Below are 24617 nucleotides of genomic sequence, written 5' to 3' on the forward strand. Positions count from 1 at the left end.
TTTAAAACCTAAGTTACTCTGGGTGTAAACTAGACTATCTGTTCTCGTGACTTGACTGTCTGCATGAACCTGCAGCTACGAGGCCCGGCACCACAGACATAGGCGAGCTTTGATTTGCAGGGGAAAAAAACACGCCGGGCTTTCAGAAAAGTGATGAAATCGTGAGCAGCTGACCTGAGTGTACCCTAAAAATCCGCAAACTGAACAAGAATAATTCCTCCTTCGATTCTGCCCTTGGTGTATTAGCTGTAGGGCCACGGCTGAGCCCGCGCCCCTGTGCCCGAAGGGTGCACAAGCGGGACAGCGCCGGGGCCGGAACGCGCGGCGCGGCGCCTCCTGCCTCCCACCCGGCACCATAAAGCCGCGGACGGGCTGAGCGCTTGCGCCCTGCCGGTCGTGGTGTTTGGCGGTGTTCGTGGTGTGAAGATGGCGGCGTTTTCGGGTACGTGGTGCTGGGGCAGGTGGGGGGTGTCGGCTGTGCCGCCGGCAGCAAAGCACTGGGAGAGCCTCTCGCCCCTGGACCTGTCGGCGCCTTGTGGGGGTGGCGGCTCCCGGTCTCCCTGCGGCGGGCGGGCCCTGTCGGCGCCGCACGCAGCTCCTGGGGCCTGCCCTTGGTGCGGGCCCCCACGTAGCAGGCTTAAGGTCGAGAGGCCTGTGGGGATGTAGGTGCTCTTCCCGGCTCCTCGGGCTTTTGCAGGCCTTCAGAAGTGGTTATCGAAATGGATTTGCTGGTTTTAGTGCATATGTGGTATGCATGCATCCGGCAAGTGGGGCTGCTTAAAAGTCAGACTGGTTCCCTAGGCTGACTGGTTTCTATAACAGGAAGCTCATCTTAACTGTTCTGTCTATTGCAGTGGATAATAATTGGTTTTTATAGGAGTAGCTGTGTTCTGTGGTATCACTTGAAATATGTGTGTAAACTGTAATCTAAAAACTTACTGTTGAAAGAAGAAACGTCACTGTTTGCCCCCCCATGCACATATATGCACACATAGGTGACCAATCAGTATTAAGGTAAAGTTTTAATGTATACGAGGTTTTTAATTTGTTTCTTTTAACTGAATTCTTTGTATCTAATCTTGAGGGAAAATGCTGAAGCTTCTTCCATAGATCTAGAGGTGAGTTTAGATGTTAGACAGCAGGATTAATTTGGTTGTAGTTGAGGAAAATGTCATAGTGCCATTGCTCAATTAAACCTTTGTACTGTATATTGAATTAAACTATGAACTGGAAGTATATTAAAAATGGAAAAAATAATTTAGGCATTTATGTATGATTTGCTATCAATAGCTACTTTTATTGCTATGGAAAAGACTTTTTGCTTATGTGGATTGTCTAATTTTCGAGGACTACAGGCTAACACTTGAAAATATTAAAGCTTTCTGAAATCATGTTACAAATAAAACATGCTTCTTATAGCATTTGTATTATAGCAAATGGAAGAATAATTTTTGGCTCCATATATGTCAGCCGAGCTCTCTATATGTGTACATGTGTGTGGTATGTGTGAAACTCAGCATGTGACAGTGTAAAGGCTAGCATGTAAAAGCTCCCTTTAGAAAGGTGCATAGTTATACTTTATTTAGAGTAACCCGATGCACCTGAAAAGATAACCAGCAGCTAAATTGTTATTTTGATGGTATAATACCATCGTTTGGGTTGGTTAAGATCTGCTTTTCTCTTGCCATTAATGAATAGCTGCAAGTTTCCTTTTTTTTTTTCTTTTTTAAACAGAGAGAATTTGTTTATCACCATACAAATGTTATTATGTGGCTTCATATTTAACTTGTGTCTGAGATATGACCATCAGACCTTGATACGAGTTTGCCAGAAGGGGTATCTAAAGAAAAAACCTTTCAAAGCTGGATGTGATTAGAAACTGTATGAAAATCAAAGCATTGTCTAGTTAATATACATGCATTAAGTGTGTAAGGCAGGATTTGGTGAAAGGAAACTTAAGCATCTCAAATTTGAGTCCTTATATGATACAGGTTTTTTTCTTTTTTTTGAAAACTGTTTGCATCTCAACTGAAGAGAGAATCAGGATATTTGTGATCAACAGTCTTCCCTGTTGTTTGCATAGGCATTTTCCTTAAATGTGCAAAGATAAGTACCTTGCCCTTGAAGTGGTACTCTGTTCCCAGTGTGTTTGCTTTGCTGCTATGTCAGCACCTGCCCCTATGCCTAGTATATGCTTGACGTACTCCGCTGTAAGTAGGGACAACTATCAAAACTGTCTGTGGGGAAGGGAGAATGTTTCTTATCGATCACTTGAGTTCTGTGGAGAAGGCTGCATGTGCTGTTGCCAAAAAGAATGCTTTTTTTATTTTTGTCTGTAGTTGGAAGTGTTGACACTTGGAAATCTTTTGGGCTATGTTGAGGTAAATAACACTGCTTCGTCCTTTTTTCTTGTCTTACAGAAATGGGTGTTATGCCCGAGATAGCTCAAGCAGTGGAGGAGATGGACTGGCTGTAAGTAGGAATGAGTTTGGGCCTGGCAAAAACTAATTTGCCTTTCAGTGATTTATGGCATGCTTTTTAAAATACCTCTGCTGTCACATTAAAACAAAGCAGATACGTGTTTTCCTTTAACTGTCGTTGCATCTCATGCACTACTTCTTAGTGTGAATGATTGAAGAACACAAATTGTGACTGCAGTGGTAACATTTAAACTTGGAGAAGCAAAGCATGACTGCTTGTACTTCAGTGTCATTTGTTTGATAAAAGCCTCTGTGCTTCTACCTCTGTGCTCCTGGTTTGTTTATTATGTATTGGGGGATTATTGGATTAAATGCTGTCACAAAATTAATGCTAGTTTAGTAAATGTTTTCCAGACTGTGGTCTGAAATTGCCGTCTTCAGAGTTGATGTTTGTCTGTCAGTTTTCTACAAAAGCTATTCTTCCTGGGTTTAGTTACTTGTTTGGCTAAAATATTTGACTTTAGAGCTTGTTTTGAATTTTCATTCAGAATGTTATCAGTATGGACAATCTTAGTGTATTTAGTTCTTCTTTTCTCATATGCATGGTATTAATTAGCAGTGATTGTCTGAAAATGCTGTTTACATTTGTCTTCCTTTTGCAGTTTTGAATAGGAATCTTGTAAATGAGGGCTATGTAAGTGGCTTTAAAACTGAAACTCATTTGAAGAAAGGAAAACAGGGAATATGTAATTAATCTGTTTCTTTTGTAGTTTAGCATAGCGATGTGAGATGTAGCCCTCCTGTCATGGTGCAGGTGAATCCACTGCATCCACTAGTCACTGCCTGCCAAGGTACAGCTCCTGTTCCAAGCTCTTCTGTAAATGGAATCCTTTTCACTTCCTTAGCTGCAAGCCAGGAAGAATAACATTTATCTGCTATTTCCCATCTTGCAGGTGATCGTGTTTTCTGTGAGTTCCTGTATAAGCAGAAATCCTTTTTTCTACTGATAACATTGATTTGTGTTAATGTGGTTCCTATATAAGCAGAAATCCTTTTTTCTACTGATAACATCGGTTTGTGTTAATGTGTTCTTCCCTGTAGTCTTCCTACAGATATCCAAGCAGAATCCATCCCACTGATCCTGGGAGGTGGTGATGTGCTTATGGTATGTACGCAGGATAGCTCTGTTCCTAGAAACCCTATGTCTTTTAATTGTTTGTGCAGTCAGTTCCCTTCTTTCCAGAAGGTTCCATAGTTAGACTAGGTCTCCTGTCCTTCTTTGATAGAAAGTATATTCTTCAGCTGAAAACCTCTTTGAGTTCCTGGTGTGTTTCCAACTGTTCTTGCAGATTGGATTAATTCTTTTTAGGCTTTATTTTCTGACTACTTGACAGACACTGCCACATGAATGACAGCTATCTACTCACCTTTTTGTCGTAAATACCTGACATAGATCTGCATGGAATGTGACTGATACTGCCTAAACAAATGCTTCAGTATCAATAACCTTGAAGATACCAGATCAGTATGCCTTGTTCATCATGTGTTTTGCAGATCTCTTGTGTTCTTGATTCTGTAACCAAAGTAACACTTCCTATAATCTTCTGTAGTGCCTCCAGAAATCAGACATACATAGGTAGTTTTTTGTGATGGACTCTGGGAGCTTTTGGGGTTTTTTTTTCAAGTCTCTTGTTAAGGTTTTCCATGTTTGTATTTGCATGTAATTTGTGTGAAGCAATGGCATTACTCTCTAAGATTTTCTGTATTATGTAGAAGGAAAAGTAAACTTAGTTTATTAAATAGAACTGTAGAACAGTCTTTACAGTGTAAGTTGCAATTCTGGTTAAACTCTTAAATTTTTCTTCATATAGGCTGCTGAAACAGGGAGTGGAAAAACTGGTGTAAGTAATCAAATTTAAATTAGCAGAAAGTAAAAGTCTTTAAGTGGTGAGAGGTGGTGTGTGTGTTTGTGTGTATGTGTATATACAGCAAGAATGTGTATATGTATTTAAGCAGTATTATTAATACTGTGTAGGGATGTGTTAAAGTGTTTCTGGCCCTGCGTATTGCACCTGAAAACTAGCCTGACTGTATATCTGGAAATATCTGTATGAATTGTGGAATGAAAATACCTTTCAATTTTAGGCTTTTAGCATTCCAGTTATCCAGATTGTTTATGAGACGCTGAAGGACCAGATGGAAGGCAAGAAAGGGAAAGCAACTATTAAAACCGGTGGGGCAGGTAAGTTTTTATATGTCACGTGCCTCAAATTTGGAACACTTTTAATTCATGCCGATTCCCTCACCTGCCAAAGTAGAGTTAACCTAACTTGCCATTAGATAAGTATTTTTCCTTAATTTGGGATAATGTAAATAGAATATCATCACCCCAGAGTTTATAAAACAGTGAATCTAAATTTACTAGTGGAGTCATGGAAGGAACTGGAGTGTGTTTGCCTGCAGTCTTAGTAATGCTCATTGTCTTCAGCTTAAGGCTGGCTGATCCACACCACGCTCTTCAGTTTTCTTCTGAAAGCCGTACTAGTTTAGTGCCTTGCAAGATATGAAGTGGTAGTAGTGTCCAGCTTAAAAAAAGGAGTTAAAAAAAAAAAAAAATCAGTTGCAGGGATAGATGAGACATCAGCAGTGACACCACCACACAGTTGGTTTGGGGCTCTCAAGTGAGCTTGAGCAGAAAGCTCTTCCTCTTCTAGGCTCAAACTTATTTTTGTGTGGCTGGGATAGCACTGTAGTGTGTCTTTCAATTCTGCTGTGCTGAATAAAGCTGTTGCATTCCTTTTGGCGTTTAGCTAGATTTGGACGCTGAATAACAACATCTTGAGTTGCTGCAGATCTGAACTACTAAACATTGAACTGAGCAGGAAATGCACAGGGCTAGAACCCACTGATATAGAATGGATTGTAACCATGATAATATCCTCACAGTATTTGAGGGTCTATTACACATCCATTTAAATAAGCTTGCAACTTGAAAGCTAGTAACCATGTCCAGTCTGTGGTATTTATAGATTGACATTTATGTAAGTGACAGTAGCTGCACAAACAACACTCTGAAGATGTTACAGAAGTTCTCATCTTTCAGCTTTGTTATAACTACTGCTACAGTGGTGACAGTACAGTCAACTTTAAAAAAAAAAAAAAAAATCCTTCTTGAAAGAATGTAAAGTAAATACACTCAGTAATCCTAACTGAAATGGCATCTAGTTTTACAAAAAAATCCTTATATTGTAGAACCTCTAGACTTTATTGCAACATGTTATTGGGCATATGAAAAATGAAGTCAGAAATTTTATGTGCTACATGTGCACGTATCTTAGCTCTTCAGTAATGACATTTTAACTGATACCCTGAAAAATATCTTAATGTAAACTTGGAACAGAAATAGCAAATACATTTCAAATTTATTGCTCTTAATTAGTTTTGGATATTTTCTTGCTGAATTTGATTGTAATTGTGTGGAACTCTGGCTTATTTTATAAATGTCTTCATTGTTTTCAGTTGTATTTTAAGTAACTTAATCAGTGCTCTCCTTAATGGAATAATTTCAACTTTCATAGAATAGCTTTGCATTATGCATCTGTGCCCTCCTTCAAGTTGTAGGCCTTCATTTTGACCTCATATGAATTGCATTGGAACAAAGCTGTCTCCCAAGAAAATTAAGCGAAACACTGTAGAGCCAATGTGAACTTCCAATTTGAGTTTTCCAGGCTTACCTTGTTGGTTTAATGCTTTTTCTGTTGCTGTCTTTCAAATTTAGTGCTCAATAAATGGCAAATGAACCCGTATGATAGAGGATCAGCTTTTGGTGAGTTCGCTTGATGTTCGCTTGAAAATGTTCGCTTGAAAATGTTCGCTTGAAAATGTTCGCTTGAAAATGTTCGCTTGAAAATGTTCGCTTGAAAATGTTCGCTTGAAAATGTTCGCTTGAAAATGTTCGCTTGAAAATGTATGTTCGCTTGAAAATGTTCGCTTGAAAATGTTCGCTTGAAAATGTTCGCTTGAAAATGTTCGCTTGAAAATGTTCGCTTGAAAATGTTCGCTTGAAAATGTTCGCTTGAAAATGTTCTTGTTTCGCTTGAAAATGTTCGCTTGAAAATGTTCGCTTGAAAATGTTCGCTTGAAAATGTTCGCTTGAAAATGTTCGCTTGAAAATGTTCGCTTGAAAATGTTCGCTTGAAAATGTTCGCTTGAAAATGTTCGCTTGAAAATGTTCGCTTGAAAATGTTCGCTTGAAAATGTTTCGCTTGAAAATGTTCGCTTGAAAATGTTCGCTTGAAAATGTTCGCTTGAAAATGTTCGCTTGAAAATGTTCGCTTGAAAATGTTTTTGTGTTCGCTTGAAAATGTTTCGCTTGAAAATGTTCGCTTGAAAATGTTCGCTTGAAAATGTTCGCTTGAAAAATGTTCGCTTTGAAAATGTTCGCTTGAAAATGTTGTTTTCGCTTGAAAATGTTCGCTTGAAAATGTTCGCTTGAAAATGTTCGCTTGAAAATGTTCGCTTGAAAATGTTCGCTTGAAAATGTTCGCTTGAAAATGTTCGCTTGAAAATGTTCGCTTGAAAATGTTCGCTTGAAAATGTTCGCTTGAAAATGTTCGCTTGAAAATGTTCGCTTGAAAATGTTCTTGTTTTTGTTCGCTTGAAAATGTTCGCTTGAAAATGTTCGCTTGAAAATGTTCGCTTGAAAATGTTCGCTTGAAAATGTTCGCTTGAAAATGTTCGCTTGAAAATGTTCGCTTGAAAATGTTCGCTTGAAAATGTTCGCTTGAAAATGTTCGCTTGAAAATGTTCGCTTGAAAATGTTCGCTTGAAAATGTTCGCTTGAAAATGTTCGCTTGAAAATGTTCGCTTGAAAATGTTCGCTTGAAAATGTTCGCTTGAAAATGTTCGCTTGAAAATGTTCGCTTGAAAATGTTCGCTTGAAAATGTTCGCTTGAAAATGTTCGCTTGAAAATGTTCGCTTGAAATGTTCGCTTGAAAATGTTCGCTTGAAAATGTTCGCTTGAAAATGTTCGCTTGAAAATGTTCGCTTGAAAATGTTCGCTTGAAAATGTTCGCTTGAAAATGTTCGCTTGAAAATGTTCGCTTGAAAATGTTCGCTTGAAAATGTTCGCTTGAAAATGTTCGCTTGAAAATGTTCGCTTGAAAATGTTCGCTTGAAAATGTTCGCTTGAAAATGTTCGCTTGAAAATGTTCGCTTGAAAATGTTCGCTTGAAAATGTTCGCTTGAAAATGTTCGCTTGAAAATGTTCGCCTTGAAAATGTTCGCTTGAAAATGTTCGCTTGAAAATGTTCGCTTGAAAATGTTCGCTTGAAAATGTTCGCTTGAAAATGTTCGCTTGAAAATGTTCGCTTGAAAATGTTCGCTTGAAAATGTTCGCTTGAAAATGTTCGCTTGAAAATGTTCGCTTGAAATGTTCGCTTGAAAATGTTCGCTTGAAAATGTTCGCTTGAAAATGTTCGCTTGAAAATGTTCGCTTGAAAATGTTCGCTTGAAAATGTTCGCTTGAAAATGTTCGCTTGAAAATGTTCGCTTGAAAATGTTCGCTTGAAAATGTTCGCTTGAAAATGTTCGCTTGAAAATGTTCGCTTGAAAATGTTCGCTTGAAAATGTTCGCTTGAAAATGTTCGCTTGAAAATGTTCGCTTGAAAAATGTTCGCTTGAAAATGTTCGCTTGAAAATGTTCGCTTGAAAATGTTCGCTTGAAAATGTTCGCTTGAAAATGTTCGCTTGAAAATGTTCGCTTGAAAATGTTCGCTTGAAAATGTTCGCTTGAAAATGTTCGCTTGAAAATGTTCGCTTGAAAAATGTTCGCTTGAAAATGTTCGCTTGAAAATGTTCGCTTGAAAATGTTCGCTTGAAAATGTTCGCTTGAAAATGTTCGCTTGAAAATGTTCGCTTGAAAATGTTCGCTTGAAAATGTTCGCTTGAAAATGTTCGCTTGAAAATGTTCGCTTGAAAATGTTCGCTTGAAAATGTTCGCTTGAAAATGTTCGCTTGAAAATGTTCGCTTGAAAATGTTCGCTTGAAAATGTTCGCTTGAAAATGTTCGCTTGAAAATGTTCGCTTGAAAATGTTCGCTTGAAAATGTTCGCTTGAAAATGTTCGCTTGAAAATGTTCGCTTGAAAATGTTCGCTTGAAAATGTTCGCTTGAAAATGTTCGCTTGAAAATGTTCGCTTGAAATGTTCGCTTGAAAATGTTCGCTTGAAATGTTCGCTTGAAAATGTTCGCTTGAAAATGTTCGCTTTGTTTTGAAAATGTTCGCTTGAAAATGTTCGCTTGAAAATGTTCGCTTGAAAATGTTCGCTTGAAATGTTCGCTTGAAAATGTTCGCTTGAAAATGTTCGCTTGAAAATGTTCGCTTGATTTTTGAAATGTTCGCTTGAAATGTTCGCTTGAAAATGTTCGCTTGAAAATGTTCGCTTGAAAATGTTCGCTTGAAAATGTTCGCTTGAAAATGTTCGCTTGAAAATGTTCGCTTGAAAATGTTCGCTTGAAAATGTTCGCTTGAAAATGTTCGCTTGAAAATGTTCGCTTGAAAATGTTCGCTTGAAAATGTTCGCTTGAAAATGTTCGCTTGAAAATGTTCGCTTGAAAATGTTCGCTTGAAAATGTTCGCTTGAAAATGTTCGCTTGAAAATGTTCGCTTGAAAATGTTCGCTTGAAAATGTTCGCTTGAAAATGTTCGCTTGAAATGTTCGCTTGAAAATGTTCGCTTGAAAATGTTCGCTTGAAAATGTTCGCTTGAAAATGTTCGCTTGAAAATGTTCGCTTGAAAAATGTTCGCTTGAAAATGTTCGCTTGAAAATGTTCGCTTGAAATGTTCGCTTGAAAATGTTCGCTTGAAAATGTTCGCTTGAAAATGTTCGCTTGAAAATGTTCGCTTGAAAATGTTCGCTTGAAAATGTTCGCTTGAAAATGTTCGCTTGAAAATGTTCGCTTGAAAATGTTCGCTTGAAAATGTTCGCTTGAAAATGTTCGCTTGAAAATGTTCGCTTGAAAATGTTCGCTTGAAAATGTTCGCTTGAAAATGTTCGCTTGAAAATGTTCGCTTGAAAATGTTCGCTTGAAAATGTTCGCTTGAAAATGTTCGCTTGAAAATGTTCGCTTGAAAATGTTCGCTTGAAAATGTTCGCTTGAAAATGTTTTTTCGCTTGAAAATGTTCGCTTGAAAATGTTCGCTTGAAAATGTTCGCTTGAAATTTCTTGAAAATGTTTTTTTTTCGCTTGAAAATGTTCGCTTGAAAATGTTCGCTTGAAAATGTTCGCTTGAAAATGTTCGCTTGAAAATGTTCGCTTGAAATGTTCGCTTGAAAATGTTCGCTTGAAAATGTTCGCTTGAAATGTTCGCTTGAAATGTTCGCTTGAAAATGTTCGCTTGAAAATGTTCGCTTGAAAATGTTTCGCTTGAAAATGTTCGCTTGAAAATGTTCGCTTGAAAATGTTCGCTTGAAAATGTTCGCTTGAAAATGTTCGCTTGAAAATGTTCGCTTGAAAATGTTCGCTTGAAAATGTTCGCTTGAAAATGTTCGCTTGAAAATGTTCGCTTGAAAATGTTCGCTTGAAAATGTTCGCTTGAAAATGTTCGCTTGAAAATGTTCGCTTGGTGAAAAAAGAATAAACTAGAAGAAAGTATGCATGAGTTTCTTTTAGAAGCAGTTAGAGAGGCAATTTCTTTAACTAAAACTGTCTTGTAATTTTCAGCAATTGGATCAGATGGTTTGTGTTGTCAAAGCAGAGAGGTAAAAGAATGGCATGGATGCAGAGCAACTAGAGGCGTGACTAAAGGTAGATATAAAATTATGCATTTTGGAGACTCTTCTAGAAGTTTCAACTGAAATGCCTGCTGGTTACCCATTGTTAATGTAGCTGGTTGCATTTAAAGCTTATTATCCATCTAAGCACATGTGCCATTACTCAGTTTACTGCTAGCTGAAGACTTTGGAATGACCAATACCTCTGTTTTGCTCTCCTTGTGTTGTAAATTACCTTTTCCCTGATAGGGGAATGAGTCGGAGGAGACAGAATCATAACTAATATTCATTAGAACACATTTTATTAAGGTGTTATTAATAGGAAATACCTACTCACGCAGTACTTTTGGTTGTTTCCTTGCACACTTCACACACACATGCATGCACAAATTTCATGGTTATGTGGTTGGAGCAACAGTTGAGAGGCCAACCCCAACTCTTTACTCAGAAGCAGAGTCATACTGATACTCCAGTGGTTCTAGGTGGGTGTTCAGAAAGACCCTCAAACAGTCTCACTTCATCAGGCGTGCAGATAATCCTGTAGTCTGTCTGTATGTAGCAGCCAGTTAGATGTGGTTCAAGTTACACAACCAGTTGTTAATGCTAGTGCATGCTGGTGATCTTGTACTGATTCGGCAGACCCCTGGTGTTCTGAGTTTATCAGTTCTTGTGGATTCAATAGAACCACTGGTCTCTCCGGCTTATCACGCCTTTGGAGCCTTTCACACACTACCTCTCAGCATGTACTTTTTCTCTCTTTTGCCTGCTCTTCCCTGATAAGCTGTTTCTTCATTACATACATAGGTACTTACAGAACCTTTTCACACTAACACAATAGAGAATTTTATGACACTTTCAGCAGGGGTGGAAATGTTAGGCTTGCATGGTCTTGGAGGTAGCCAAACTAAACCATCTTGACGAAATTGAAATTTAGGTGTTGTTTTAGATCCTTTCTTTCTCTTTTAAAGGGAAATACTACTATGAAGTTTCCTGTCATGACCAAGGCTTGTGCAGAGTTGGTTGGTCAACTATGCAGGCTTCACTAGATTTGGGTGAGTTTCCTTCAAAAGACAGTCTTCATATTCACATGGAATGGCTGGAGTCTTGTTCTAGTCTTGCAGAGAATGGGCTCCTTGGGAAGGATAGCAATATTGGGGAGTTTAAAACTTTTTGTGCAAATGTTGCTCTTCCTGTAACAGGAAGTCTACTTAGGTGGCGGCAATGTTTCTTGTCTCTTGTGGCTTTCCCTTTTATTTCAATTTTTAATGAAGATGATTGGAGACTAGTAAAATCAATAAATGTACTGGTATAAAAATAGTAGGTTAGAGTATATCAAAGCTAGAAGTCTTTAGTTAGCACTGTGTATTTTTTTTTTTTACATGGTAGTGTTGGAGGTTTCAATTGCCAATACAAAGAGGAAAAAACATAACTTGTCAACCAAAAGATAAAAAGCTATACTTTGTCTTGTCTTCAGGCACTGATAAATTTGGCTTTGGCTTTGGTGGCACTGGTAAGAAATCTCACAACAAGCAATTTGACAGCTATGGTGAGGTAAGCTTGAACTACTTATTGGTAGAACCATTAAAAGTTTTGCATGTTGGTTCTGTGCTGTAACAATCAACGTGTCTTTCGTAATAGTGCTAACTTTTAAGGGAAGGTCACTGGTCAAAAGTACCATGAAACGTTGAAGCATTTTTGGATAAAAGCGTATTAACAGATTTAACAAAAGCAGTTATCAGCTTGAGGCTTATGATTGTGGCTAGACCAGAAGTATATTGACTCTTATTTAGAAGATAAACTTTTTCTGTGTGTTACAGGTTAGAGGTTAACTAATCTCTTGGATTTATTTCTTGACTTAGTTCAGTCTTAGCTTGAACAGCACCAACCTGTCTGTATACCTTGGTGAATGTCTAAGTGAGGGTATTTAATCCTGTTCACTAGTAGTTAAAGTAGAAGTAATCACACAACTCTCTAATATGTCAAAACACATACTTAAAAGCTAATAAGGTGTAGTTCGTCATGCTCTATTTCTGGCTATTGAGTTGGGTTTGCCATTAGAACTGTTACCTTAATGTACACTTCTGAAAATGTCTACCAGGAATATGTGTTTTTTGTGTAGTGTGCCAGTCAAGAGTTCAGATGTTTAAGCATGATTTATATAAATATGAGTAATACAGCAGAAACTCAAGTCTTTTTGTGGTATTAATGAACTCTCAATGCCATAAAACTTGCAACTTTTATGACTATCGCATTGTGGCTTTTTTATAGTAGTGACTTCTGAGCTGTTGAATTAGAAGCACTTCATAATATACAGATTTTATTGAATACCTTTAGAATGAACAGATTTCAAGATATTCAAATGAAGTACTTAAGTATACATAACATGCATATAGTACCTCCTGCAAGAGTTAGTCTTTTTATACAGTCAAAAATAGGTTTCTGTTACTGTGTTTCGTGCTCTAAGCTTAGATTTACATTGGCTAATAAATGCATGATTAATGCACTTTTCCATAATGCAGAATACTTTCAGGTAAATGACTTAAATCTATCATTGTCAAAGTGTTTGGTTTTAAAGTAAATTTAAAGCAGCAATAAATGTTACATATCTCAGATAAATTGGGCAGTTTACTGAAGATTTGTAATCAAATAAAAATATGCATGCTATTTACAGTGGTGGTATTGGAATAAATTGAACTTGCTTCTCAAAAATTAGCACTTAGTAGGGAGAAGTGGGAAAACTGTAAAAGTTGACAGAATGTAAGCACTAAGTTTTTTAATACACTGAACACTAAAATCTCTTAGCTTCACAAGTGTCTTTCTGTTATAGGAATTCACTATGCATGATACAATTGGGTGTTATCTAGACATAGATAAAGGACAAATAAAATTTTCCAAAAATGGTAAGTTTTATTCACTTTCTTGTTTGGCATTTTATTGGGATGCTTGTATTGGGGGAGGGGCAGGGAGAGGAACGCACACATGTATAGAGTCTGACTGAACTAACCCTTCTTTCAGGGAAGGACCTTGGCCTTGCGTTTGAGATCCCACCACACATAAGGAACCAAGCACTTTTTGCAGCTTGTGTACTGAAGGTAACTTAGGAATATCACAGATGTGTAAGATCACTAAAATTGTTCTAGTTTTGGTAACTAACTACTTATTTGCATAGCCACCTGCAGTTACTGTAGTTGTGTTTGTACACTCTCTGTTTCCCTTGGTCTACTAGTATTTCACTACTGGAGCGGTCACCGCAGTGTGTTAGCTTTGACAGGTACTGTTCAAGTTAAATGTCAAATGTTTAAATTCAAATTTAAGTACTTACACTTGAATATAAGGGTGGAATAGCATGGATAACTAGTTCCTAATACCAGTGCTATCTTGCCTGTATCAAACTTCAATATACTATGATTCAACAGATACAAGCAAATAACTTCAAAGTGCCAAAATTCCTGTTTCATTTATTCTCGACTCTAACATTACAATAGTGTAGTAGTATGTCTTGCTGGAGTTAGTCTCTCTGGGATGATCTCTTACTGAATAAAGGTTTTAGCAAAAAGTTTTCGTGGTCAGACAAATATGGGAATATTTTGATGTAGAAGAAAAGAGTTTTAAGAGCTGGAACCACGCGCAAAATGTCTGGCAGGTTTTAGACAACTTGGGGAAGGGGAATGTATAAGATGGGAGAAAACACCACCTTCCCCTCCTCCTTGTCTAGCTGGTTTCTCATGGGGAAGTTAATTATGGAATTGTTTCTCTTTTTATGTGGTCTCTTGAATCTGTCTGTATGACACAACTTTGTTGAAATCTAGAATGCTGAATTGAAATTCAATTTTGGTGAAGAAGATTTCAAGTTTCCACCAAAAGACGGCTATATTGGTCTTTGTAAGGCTCCCGATGGTAGTGTTGTAAAATCACAACACTCAGGTAGGTTAGATTTTTAAACTTCTCTCAGTTCCATATTCAGGTTGTGTTACAGAGCATATTTTGGTCACTTCAGTTGCTTCATTACTGCTGTATTCAAGGTCTTACAATGATCTTACTGGTAGCAATATTAGTGCTTTTTAAAAGTATTCCAAATTTTTTTCATCTTAAACCACAAATAGTCTAACATTTTGAGTTTAGAAATGCATCAGATAAAAAGAGAAGTTCAGCTAAGTTACTCAACAGTGTCATCTTAAAAATAAGTGTGTGTGTTTAAGCTCTGCAATAAAATTAATTATGCTGCATGGCCAGTATACCTGCTATCATGGCAAAATTCACTTGTAATCTCTGAATACTAATCTGAAGCTATTCGTAATTGAGTGAGCAATAACATCACCCTTTAATGGAGTATTTAGAATCATGAGATGTTAGATTATTAGTAGAAAATCCAAGTTTGTTTCCAGTAAAAAAATTCCAAGATAGAATGTAGTTTGTCTTAATGGCATATTTTTTTCACTTAGGAAATGCACAAGTGGTTCAAACACAGAACCTTCCAAATGCTCCAAAAGCATTGATTGTAGAACCTTCAAGAGAGCTGGCAGAACAAACTTTGAACAATGTGAAGCAGTTCAAAAAATATGTCGATAATCCCAAATTAAGGTAACAGTGTATCTGTTATAATTGTATTTATGGTATTGTCTATGGACATGACTTCACAGGGGGACGGGGGGTGTTCCACTTTGTAGCTAAATGGACCTTAATCTGCAGTGCTACTGATAATAGCCTCAGTAATATCTGCTACCAACCAACCTTCTGACTTTGCAGCTACGGTTAGACCAGTTAGGGGTTTTTTGATGTGTTTTATCTATGGACTATATCTTTCTGGTATGACAAATCTATTTGTTTTTTTTTTTCTTCAGATTATCAAAGGTGTATGATACTTAATGTTTTTAATCAAGCAAAGCACATTTTCTGCTTACTGCCCTTCTTTTCTGAGCATCTTCCTGTGCCCCCCACCTCCCCTTGCCCTCATTTTGTTTGTTTTTTGTCTCCAACAAATAGTTATACACATGGTCTGCTCTGTTTACATTAGTGTGCTCGCAGGACAAATGTTGTGGTGATTAGCATGGATGCAGTTCTGAAAAATGAATTATAGACAGGTTGCTTTGGTTTAAAGTTGTTTCTCTTTTGACTGTGCTTATAAGACTTAAACAAGTGTTTCCGTATTCTAAACTGCAGTCAACTTACAGGAGTCCTTTTACTAGAATTGCAGGGGAGTAGCAATGGGCACAGGCAAGCTATGATGTAAGATTCATTTAGTTTGCTGTTATTTGCGTTTCTAGCTTTCAAGAACACAGGAAACTTATTGAACTAACTTATGTTTGAGATTTTTTAAGGAACAGATACTTTTTTAAGATTAAATTCGTTAAGATGTTAATGTGCTTAAACAACAGCGATAAAGTATTTTAATTCGAGAAGTGAAAGTTTTGTTACCGAATTGTATTTGAATTTCATTACAATATCCTACATATGAAGGGACAAATTTTAAAATTAATTTTTTTCCTACTTTTTTCTTAAAATTACTGTCAGCTACTGATAAAAGAATCAATCTTCAGCCAGATGTTTAATGTATCTTCTGAATATAATAAATTAGCAAACATCAAAATATGTTGATGTAATTTTAGGGAACTGTTGATTATTGGTGGCGTTGCTGCAAGAGATCAACTCTCCATACTGGAACAAGGAGTAAGTTGTATTTTTGTTCGCATAGTTAATAGTTTGGGTTCTGAATAACTTGTGATGTTGCTAGAGAATAGTAATGGTGCTTCTTGTAACTCCTGTGAACCTGATGAAAAGAAATTGTGCAGTTGATAGCAAGCTCATGTTGCACTGGTCTAGCATTTGTTGCTTTACTTCCATGGCAATTGTCAATACAAATGCTTATAGTACTTGGTCAAATTCTGTTGAAGCCTGAATACTTCTGAAAATTTTAAAATAAAGGTGTAATTTTTGCCATTTGTCCTTAACTAACAAGACACGGACAATTTTCCTGTTAACTTCTGCTTCACGTTTATGTGAATAAAGCTGGTCTGCAATTATCAGGGTCAACCTATACCACAAACCAGTCCTACATAGAAGGAACCGGTCTAGCTTCAGCAGCATAGGATGTACAGTCAATTCAGTCATGCTGTAGGGATAGCATAGTCATTTTTTATTTAAGACTCACTTTTGGAAGTGAGACCACATCACTATTGATAAGTTTTCCAGTGATTCTAGCTGCCAAAATACAGATTTTCTCCTGAGCAGGCTTGAACTGGGAGATTGCTAGACTTTCATGTGAATGGTAAATTCATGATAGTGAACCCTCCATGTGGCAAAATCTTAAGTTATTTCTATAGCTGATAGACTTGATATGTATACTTCCACAGTGAGAAAAGTTGAATTTATTTTATCTCCATTTAAAAACAAATCTGTTTGTTGGCTTCAGATAACAAAGTTACAGAGCTTGGAGGGTGGGGGAGGGGAGAAGGGGCACAACACTTCCCAAAATAAGGGAAGGCTTCCTGCCTAAGGTAGATTCTGCTAATGAAATGGCGATAGAACCGAAATGCAGGTTGCACAGAGAGGTTGTGGGAGCTCTCTCCTTGAAGATACTGAAAATTTTATTGGGCAGCTACATAGAGCAGCTTGGAAATTGTCCTTGATTTGTATGTGATGGTGGGAGTGGAGACCAGATGACCTCAAGAGATCCCTCCAACCCAAATTACTGTAGGATTTTATGAAGTTATAATTAATAGAAAATAGGGCATCATACTGATAATTGTCTCATAATCTTAAGTTTAGACAAAGTTGGTAATGCCTCTAGTTATGAGACCAATTCATATTCTTATGTATTTCATAGGTGGATATTGTTGTTGGAACTCCTGGAAGACTGGATGACCTGGTCTCAACGGGAAAGCTTAATTTATCTCAAGTTAGATTCCTGGTTCTGGATGAAGCTGTACGTAGAGAACTAAGTGATACTTAAGTTGTTCTTAAATGCAATATGATATTTCCTAAAAGAATCAGTGAAACATCATTGTTCTATCGCATTTGGTACTTCAGTGGAACAACCTATAGGCTATTCCAGGTTAATCTTCTTGTTGTTTGTAACCATAGTAACCTACATTTTTTTTTTTTTTTTTCCCCTTGTAGCCTCTCTGGTAAAGCTGTTTGAATTTTTTGTGATATAGAAATATATTTCAGGCTGTATTCACAAGGTAGTGAAGTCTGTCCCTGTCACTGTACAGGGAACTTGAAAGGACAAAGATGAGATAAGCATTGTTGAGTACCCAGCAGGTCTTGAAGCCAATGAATGTTGTAGTCAATATGCTGTGAAATGAATGCCTCTGTCCGATCTGTTACAGTACAACTGAATAATCACAAAGATGGAATGCCTTGGGGTATTAGCTACGAGAAGCTGCTGAGACAGATGTTCAGTTTCTTGTGAAGCACAGCAGCTGTACTTGTAAATACTCCAAATTTTTTTTTCCTTCTTAGTAACAATATCCCAGCCAGGCATTGACCTGTCCAGCTAATCAAGAGAGAACTTCTGAGACTACAAATGTATTGCTTATTTAACTGAAGTGTATAGACTGAGAAATGAGAAATAAGAATTGCAGCTTTATTTCTTTTATTTTATTCCCATGTAGGATGGCCTTCTCCTCCAAGGTTATTCAGATTTCATAAACAGGATCCACAGTCAAATTCCTCAGATAACTTCAGATGGAAAGAGACTTCAGGTATAAAACTTGTTTGTGGTTTTGGGTTTTTTTGTGGTGGTTTTGGTTTTTGTTTGTCCTTTTTTTTTTTTGTCATGTGTACTGCTTTCATTTGTTGACTATTACATGGCATGAAGCATGCTTCTTTGAAGTAGAGTTTGTTACACCTCTTGTCCAAAACTAACACTTGTTCATTGTTCTTGTAATTGCCTGTGAATATGTATTTTTAGGGTCCTAGATCTTGAAGCCCAGTGTTTAGCAATATTTGAGTTATTTAGATATAAATGTATCTGAAAAATGAGTGACTACATACATTGTGATTTCTAATGCTCTAATAATCTTGATTCATCAGCTGTCAGTAATTCTGCTTTCTTCCTCTTAAATGATTGGATTTTTATAAGAAAACAGTTAAGTAACTTATTTTGTGTCTCGACTCTCTTCAGCTAGGTGGTTCCTGTGATGAGGAAAGCCAGCCAGGGACTCTCTCTGTTGTGCTACATTATGCTATTCAACTACATAACATTCTTCTGGTTCTACTCTGACCTTTTTCTCTGGGAGAATCTGATCTTCACTGGTATCCATATGGCTTTTTTCTTCTCAGGTGATAGTGTGCTCTGCAACACTACATTCTTTTGATGTGAAAAAACTATCTGAAAAGATCATGCATTTTCCCACATGGGTTGATTTGAAAGGAGAAGATTCTGTCCCTGAAACTGTACACCATGTAGTTGTGCCTGTAAATCCAAAAGCTGACAAACTCTGGGAAAGGCTTGGCAAGAATCATATCAGAGTAAGTGGTCTATAAGTGAAAATTAAGATTATTTGCCCATGTTTACTTATTTAACCTTCAGAATTGGGGCCTAATGTTGTACATCTTTGCTAGCTATTGAAACAGCTTAGTGTAGCTGAAATGGTTTGTTCCATGGTAGTCAGCATCATGATATTAGTGATACCATAACACTGTTTCTGAACAGCTCAGCCTTACAAACATGATTGAGGAGGATCTTGATACAGTAACATTCCGATTTGTACTAGAGAACAATGGCACTGCACTGCTTTTTCACTCATTTCACAGCTAATGGTCTGTGGCCTAACTGTGGTTAGTACCTGTCTTTCTGATTCATCAGGAGGAAGTAAACCTTCCAACGTAGATCATTCTGTAAAGTAGTTTTGTCTCTAACGTACGTGAGATGAGCAATTTTTAGAAGAATGGATTTAATCTCAGACTACATTTGAGACTGTAGTTTAAATTCTACATTAACCTGACACCTATTCATGTGAGAAGGGTGGTGGTGGTTGTTGAAGTCTTTAGGTTTTGAGTTCTGAATAACCTGGGACTGTATTTCATTCTCAGCAACTGTTACGCAGTTACAATCGATAGGTTTTCTTAACCCCTTGTTATCTCTGGAACCTCCCTTTGTTAGGTCTGTTAGAGCCTTTTCATTAAGTCTTAGCATGAATTTATTTCTCTTGGGTTTTAGGTTTATATCTGATTCAGCCTAGCATAGGGAAAAAGATAAGGAACAACTGTGTTTGTATGATTTAGCCATGTTTATAGTACATTGTTTTCAGGTTTGGGTTTTTTTTTTTTTTTTTTTTTTTTTTTAATTCACCACTTTGAACAAAGGTGGTTTCTATCCAGTGTCTACACAAATGATTTTATTGTCCATTTTTTTATGAACAAGTTTTGTGTGCTTACGCTCAAAACTTTTCTTTAGCTAAAGGTAGATTAGTTTGTCTAGTGGGAAAACAGAATGCTAAGATTACTTTTAAATTTTGTTTAATTTCTTGCTAATTATAAGTTAATGGAGCTAAGTATTTCCTCTGCAGTGTGGACTAATGACTTGGGGGGTTTTTTGTTTTTTTTTTTCTAGACTGATGAAGTACATGCAAAAGACAATACACGACCTGGCGCTAACACTCCAGGTAATCAGCAACACTAGTTAAGTAATAGCTTGTGAAATAATCCTTTGTAAATGTTATGAAATAAAGCTAAACTATAGCAGATACCGGCCTTGAGTCATGTTCCTCCAAATTTTTATTTCTACATTTTTGTAGTTGTGAAGAGAAATGTGTTTCTGTAATTAGGGGGGAGAGAAAAAGACTTGAATATATTTTTTGCAGGTATGTAAACAAGAAGTGTTCGTTGTTGTGTATAAGTAACGTGAAACTCCTGAGTAGTTTTGTTCTTTCTGTATTATATTACCTTGGAGCAGGGGAGCATGGGTGGGAGAAGAAAAAACTGAAAGTCTAGCTCGCTTGCTCTGCTAATAAAAGTTTAAGTGTCTGTTGAAAGGCTAGAGAAAACTTGAAATGAATGCTGTCCAAAGGCTCTTGGTATTTTTAAACAATTTAAGTGAAATAACTTCTTTATTTTTACTTAGAAATGTGGTCTGAAGCTATTAAAATTCTAAAAGGAGAATACACCGTTCGGGCAATCAAAGAACACAAGATGGACCAAGCCATTATTTTCTGCAGGACTAAAATAGATTGTGATAATATGGAGCAGTACTTCATCCAACAGGGCGGAGGTAATATTTTTTCACAAAAACCTTATTCTGCTCACTTTCCTGTTTATTTCAAAGCCAAAATTGCATGATAGAGGTCACTGATACTCGGACACCACACAAGTAAAACTGTGCTTAAGTTTTTTGACATACTGACTGGGCATAAAAGTCAGGGTTTGTAGCAGGGAGCTGCAGGGGTGCCCTTTGTGGGAGGAGGCAATGAACTCCCCTGTACCTGTTCCAGAGAGCTCTGAAATGGCTGGAAACAACCCATCGTGCACCAAGATTTCAATCAATGAGAAGAGTATACGGTGCCTCTGAAACATATGTAAGAAAAAGTGATAGTTCCTAGGGGCAGGAGACACGGGAGGAAACGTGTGTGTACAAAAGTACACACTTAAGGAGACATGGATGGAGAAATGTGAGAGAAAACACAGGGGGACACTGAAAGGGGGCATGTGAGGAGAAAGGTGAAGACGCACATTTGGAGAAACAAGGGAAGTTTAGACTAGGAAGGAGTGAGGAGACATGCCTGCACAGACCTCCTCTGGGGGGGGGGAGGAAAGGCATGTGTTTAATTGTTTGTCTTGTTTTTTCCCCAATGCCTGTATCAGTAATTAGAAGTTTATGTTAATTGGTAATAAATTAAGTGAAATTCCCTTGAGTCAAGACTTTTGCCCACAAAATGTACTTTTTTCCAGTTCTGTATGTTTTTGTGTCATAACTTATATATGATGTTATTAATGCATAGTAACTCTTTCAGGCCCTGATAGGAAGGGACATCAGTTCTCATGTGTCTGTCTGCACTGGTGACAGAAAACCTCAAGAAAGAAAGCAAAACCTGGAAAGATTTAAGGTGATGCAGCAGATTTTTGAAGGCTTTTCCCTCACTTCCTGATATTTGAAATCATATGTTAATTTGCGTTGCTAGTTCTCCATTTAAATTAAATTGTGTTCAAATGCTCTATGACCCACTTGCTAAAATTCTGAGAGGCACAATTTCTGTAGGTGGAAGTCTATGCTGTCAGTCAATATGACCTTTGAGTTTTCATTGAGGGGATAGGTCTGCTTACTTTTAAATAAAACCTAAATTTAAGCTCTGTAACAGATAACATTGTTTTTTAAAGTCTTTGGTTCTTGAATATTAAAAAAAAAAAGTTTGGTTTTGATTAAGCTATTCATTGATTTATACTTGCCTTATGCTGCTGGGGAAAGAAATAAGAATGTAAATTGACTAAGCTATTCATGTTCAAAAAGCACTGTTGCACTGTGGAAGAGCTTTATTTGAAGTGTTCCTAAATGTACAGAGACACTTCAAGGTGAAGTAAACGCGAAGGACTACTGTTTCACTGCCTGGGATTTTGTTTGGTTTATTTAGCACAACGCTTCTTTACAACTATGTTTTTGTAGAGAGGAGATGTCCGTTTCTTGATCTGCACAGATGTTGCTGCTAGAGGAATTGATATTCATGGTGTTCCATATGGTAAGACATAACTTTTCAACTAAGCAATTGAATTGCATACAGCTTCAATATATTTGCAGTCCTGTCAACTAGTTAAAACAGGTATATCACTTACAGCTTCATTTTAAAAAGTTGTAGATGTTAAAGGCTTGAACTAGGCAACTTTTAATTTGATTGTTCACCGTACCTTCTCAAATACCTGATGTTCTGCATTGTTGGGGATTCTTCGTTTGTTTTTCCACTCTTGTCAAAAAGTAATCATGGAGAAAGCAGTCTTATAGTTGGAGCCTTAAGTGTAGGTATTGCAGGTAATGACATCTATAACTGCTGTAATAGAACATAAAGTATGTATATGGGCTAAGGAGAGGGATTGCAGAAATGAAAATCATTTATTTTACATGTCTGGTCTGTGACTTTAGCTCGTATATTTAAAAAAAAAAAATCTTGTATTCTCTGTGGATTGTGTGTATCTTACACAGTTATCAACGTCACACTCCCTGATGAAAAACAGAACTATGTTCATCGTATTGGGAGAGTAGGCAGAGCTGAGAGGTATGTATGTGTTCAGAGTAGTCACCATGTTTTCCTGATTTTTTTTTTTTGTTGTTGTTTTGTAAGTTGGCAATAGTTATTGAAATACATTTTTCTCTCTCCCTTCTCCCTAATACTTCAGGATGGGTTTGGCAATCTCCCTTGTGGCAAAAGAGAAGGAAAAGGTAATTACACTCCAAAGCAAAATTGAACAGACGTTATTTATTTACTGAAGTTCTATCCACAGCTGATGTCTGACTTTAATATCCTGCATTGGAAAACCGCTTGTTCGTTCTTGCTTAATTGAAAGGGAATTTAAATAGATATCTGAGTTCTTTTACATGCTATAATTAATCAAAAGGAATGTACTAAACTATTTCACAAAGTTTAGAAGTTGTTTTCCTTTATATCTAGGTTTGGTATCATGTATGCAGTAGTCGTGGAAAAGGGTGTTATAATACTAGACTGAAGGAAGAAGGAGGTTGTACCATATGGTACAATGAGATGCAGGTAAATGTTTTTCTTAACCAGAATGTTCTAATTCCTCTAAAAGACTGTGGGATATAGTTCTTGTTTTAGCTGTGTAGTTGAAGTACAAAGCTAGTTTTGGGGTGTTTATAACCGTTGATTCCATTTGAAGAAATTAGAAAACTCTGCAAGTTATACTTTCTGTAAGTTATTTCTTTAATTATGAAAGCTTGTTTTAATATTCCCAGCCAATTCTACTGGAGTCTTATTTTCCAGCTTCTCTATAGTCTTCCTAATCAAATGCTATTAAGAGTTACATGATGTTAGTTACATGTTTTCATTTAGATGGCTTGTTGCAAAACTAACTTAAAACTGTTCTTCCTCTAACCTGGAAATAGTGTGTCACTTAAGTACATTTTTCATTGGGATTTCTATACCAAGTATGAATGCTTGTTAAATTCACAGTGCTTCCCTTCTTTCTATGTTAAAGAAGGGTGAATGATATATCGTCTGTGGTAAAATAAGCTTGGACTGCGAGCTCTTTAGAATAAAGTAGCCCCACTCACATAAGTAGGGTAGTACGTAAAACAAAGGTTTCTAGGTAGGGTAAAAACATACTGAGGTTGGAAATGAACTTGTATAGTCCGTTTGAGAAAAAAACGTATTAGTCTTTTGGTGTCTGCAACCAAATTGTTTTCTGTGTGCAGTTCCTGTTGAAACTACTTGAATGTGACTGTTCAGAAAACTAGTCTGACTGAAGTCTTGGACCATACGAGTACTTCAAGGCTTTTTTTTTTTGTAGTTGCTGGGGGAGATTGAAGAACACTTAAACTGCACTATTGCCCAAGTTGAACCAGACATAAAAGTACCAGTAGATGATTTTGATGGGAAAGTTACATACGGGCAGAAAAGAGCTCTGGGTGGTAAGCAATGAACTACTCTTGAGTTACCTTGCTATGCAATGCTCAGTTTCTTGGTTGCCTGCTGTTGTCAACTACAGAATGATGAATTAAAAAAACCTGCTAGTTCTTTGCTGTCTCCTGCATTTGTTACATGCTTTCTATGGGTTGCAAGTGACCAAAGTGTGTGTATGCCTGTTTTCTGTTTTGTTTGTGCTTTTTTTTAAACAAGTTAACAAAGTTACTTTAACTTTCTGAATGACTGTGGTTGAGCATTATTAGTTCTGCTGAAAAATGCCTTTGAACGCATCACTTAGATTGGGTCTTTTTGGCAGGTGGACTGTATAAAGGCCATGTGGATATTCTGGCACCTACAGTACAAGAGTTGGCTGCCCTTGAAAAGGAGGCTCAGACATCTTTCTTGCATCTTGGCTATCTTCCTAACCAGCTGTTCAGAACATTCTGATTGTGCCACACTTGAGACAAGGCTTGAGTTAATAAATGCTCTACCCTGCAAATACAAAAATCCCATCATGTCTCTGAGTAGCAGTAGTTAGAAAAGGATTAAAATTAAATTTACTTTTTGCATGATGAACAGCATGTTTAGCATTGTTAACTCTGTGTTAGCAGTTGTCTTGATAAAATAAAACAAGTCAAAGATGAAGTGGTTTCTTTTGCTCTTCTTTTGCCTTGCCCTGAGGATTAATTTGCAGAATCATTCTTTGCATAGCTTTTTGATTTATTGAAAATACAAGTATAGTTAAGCAGATCTGGAAGGAGAAGAGTTTAATTCTTTGCAGAATATATGTTAAAATTACTTAACTAGCTGTGTACTGTAATTTTTAATGCTGGGCTTTTTAAAGATGCATCTTA

The 24617-nt window shown here is 37.0% G+C and overlaps 1 protein-coding gene across 1 annotated transcript; it reads left to right on the top strand.

The window, feature by feature from the left end:
- Positions 1–415: 415 nt before the first annotated feature.
- On the top strand, positions 416–24408 carry DDX1 (DEAD-box helicase 1). Its single transcript, XM_050893822.1, is given in 27 exon segments — positions 416–442; positions 2421–2472; positions 3522–3585; positions 4292–4321; positions 4566–4662; positions 6199–6246; positions 10146–10229; positions 11164–11247; positions 11670–11746; positions 13023–13095; positions 13211–13287; positions 14005–14119; positions 14638–14776; positions 15802–15862; positions 17019–17117; positions 17809–17898; positions 18479–18667; positions 19752–19803; positions 20262–20408; positions 21148–21191; positions 21193–21240; positions 21795–21867; positions 22326–22398; positions 22520–22562; positions 22792–22887; positions 23648–23768; positions 24080–24408. Coding segments are annotated over 27 exon segments (2223 nt in total). The 5' UTR covers positions 416–426; the 3' UTR covers positions 24211–24408.
- Positions 24409–24617: the final 209 nt, after the last annotated feature.

The sequence above is a fragment of the Gymnogyps californianus genome, chromosome 3 (assembly GCF_018139145.2).
Source record: "Gymnogyps californianus isolate 813 chromosome 3, ASM1813914v2, whole genome shotgun sequence".
Classification (NCBI taxonomy): domain Eukaryota; kingdom Metazoa; phylum Chordata; class Aves; order Accipitriformes; family Cathartidae; genus Gymnogyps; species Gymnogyps californianus.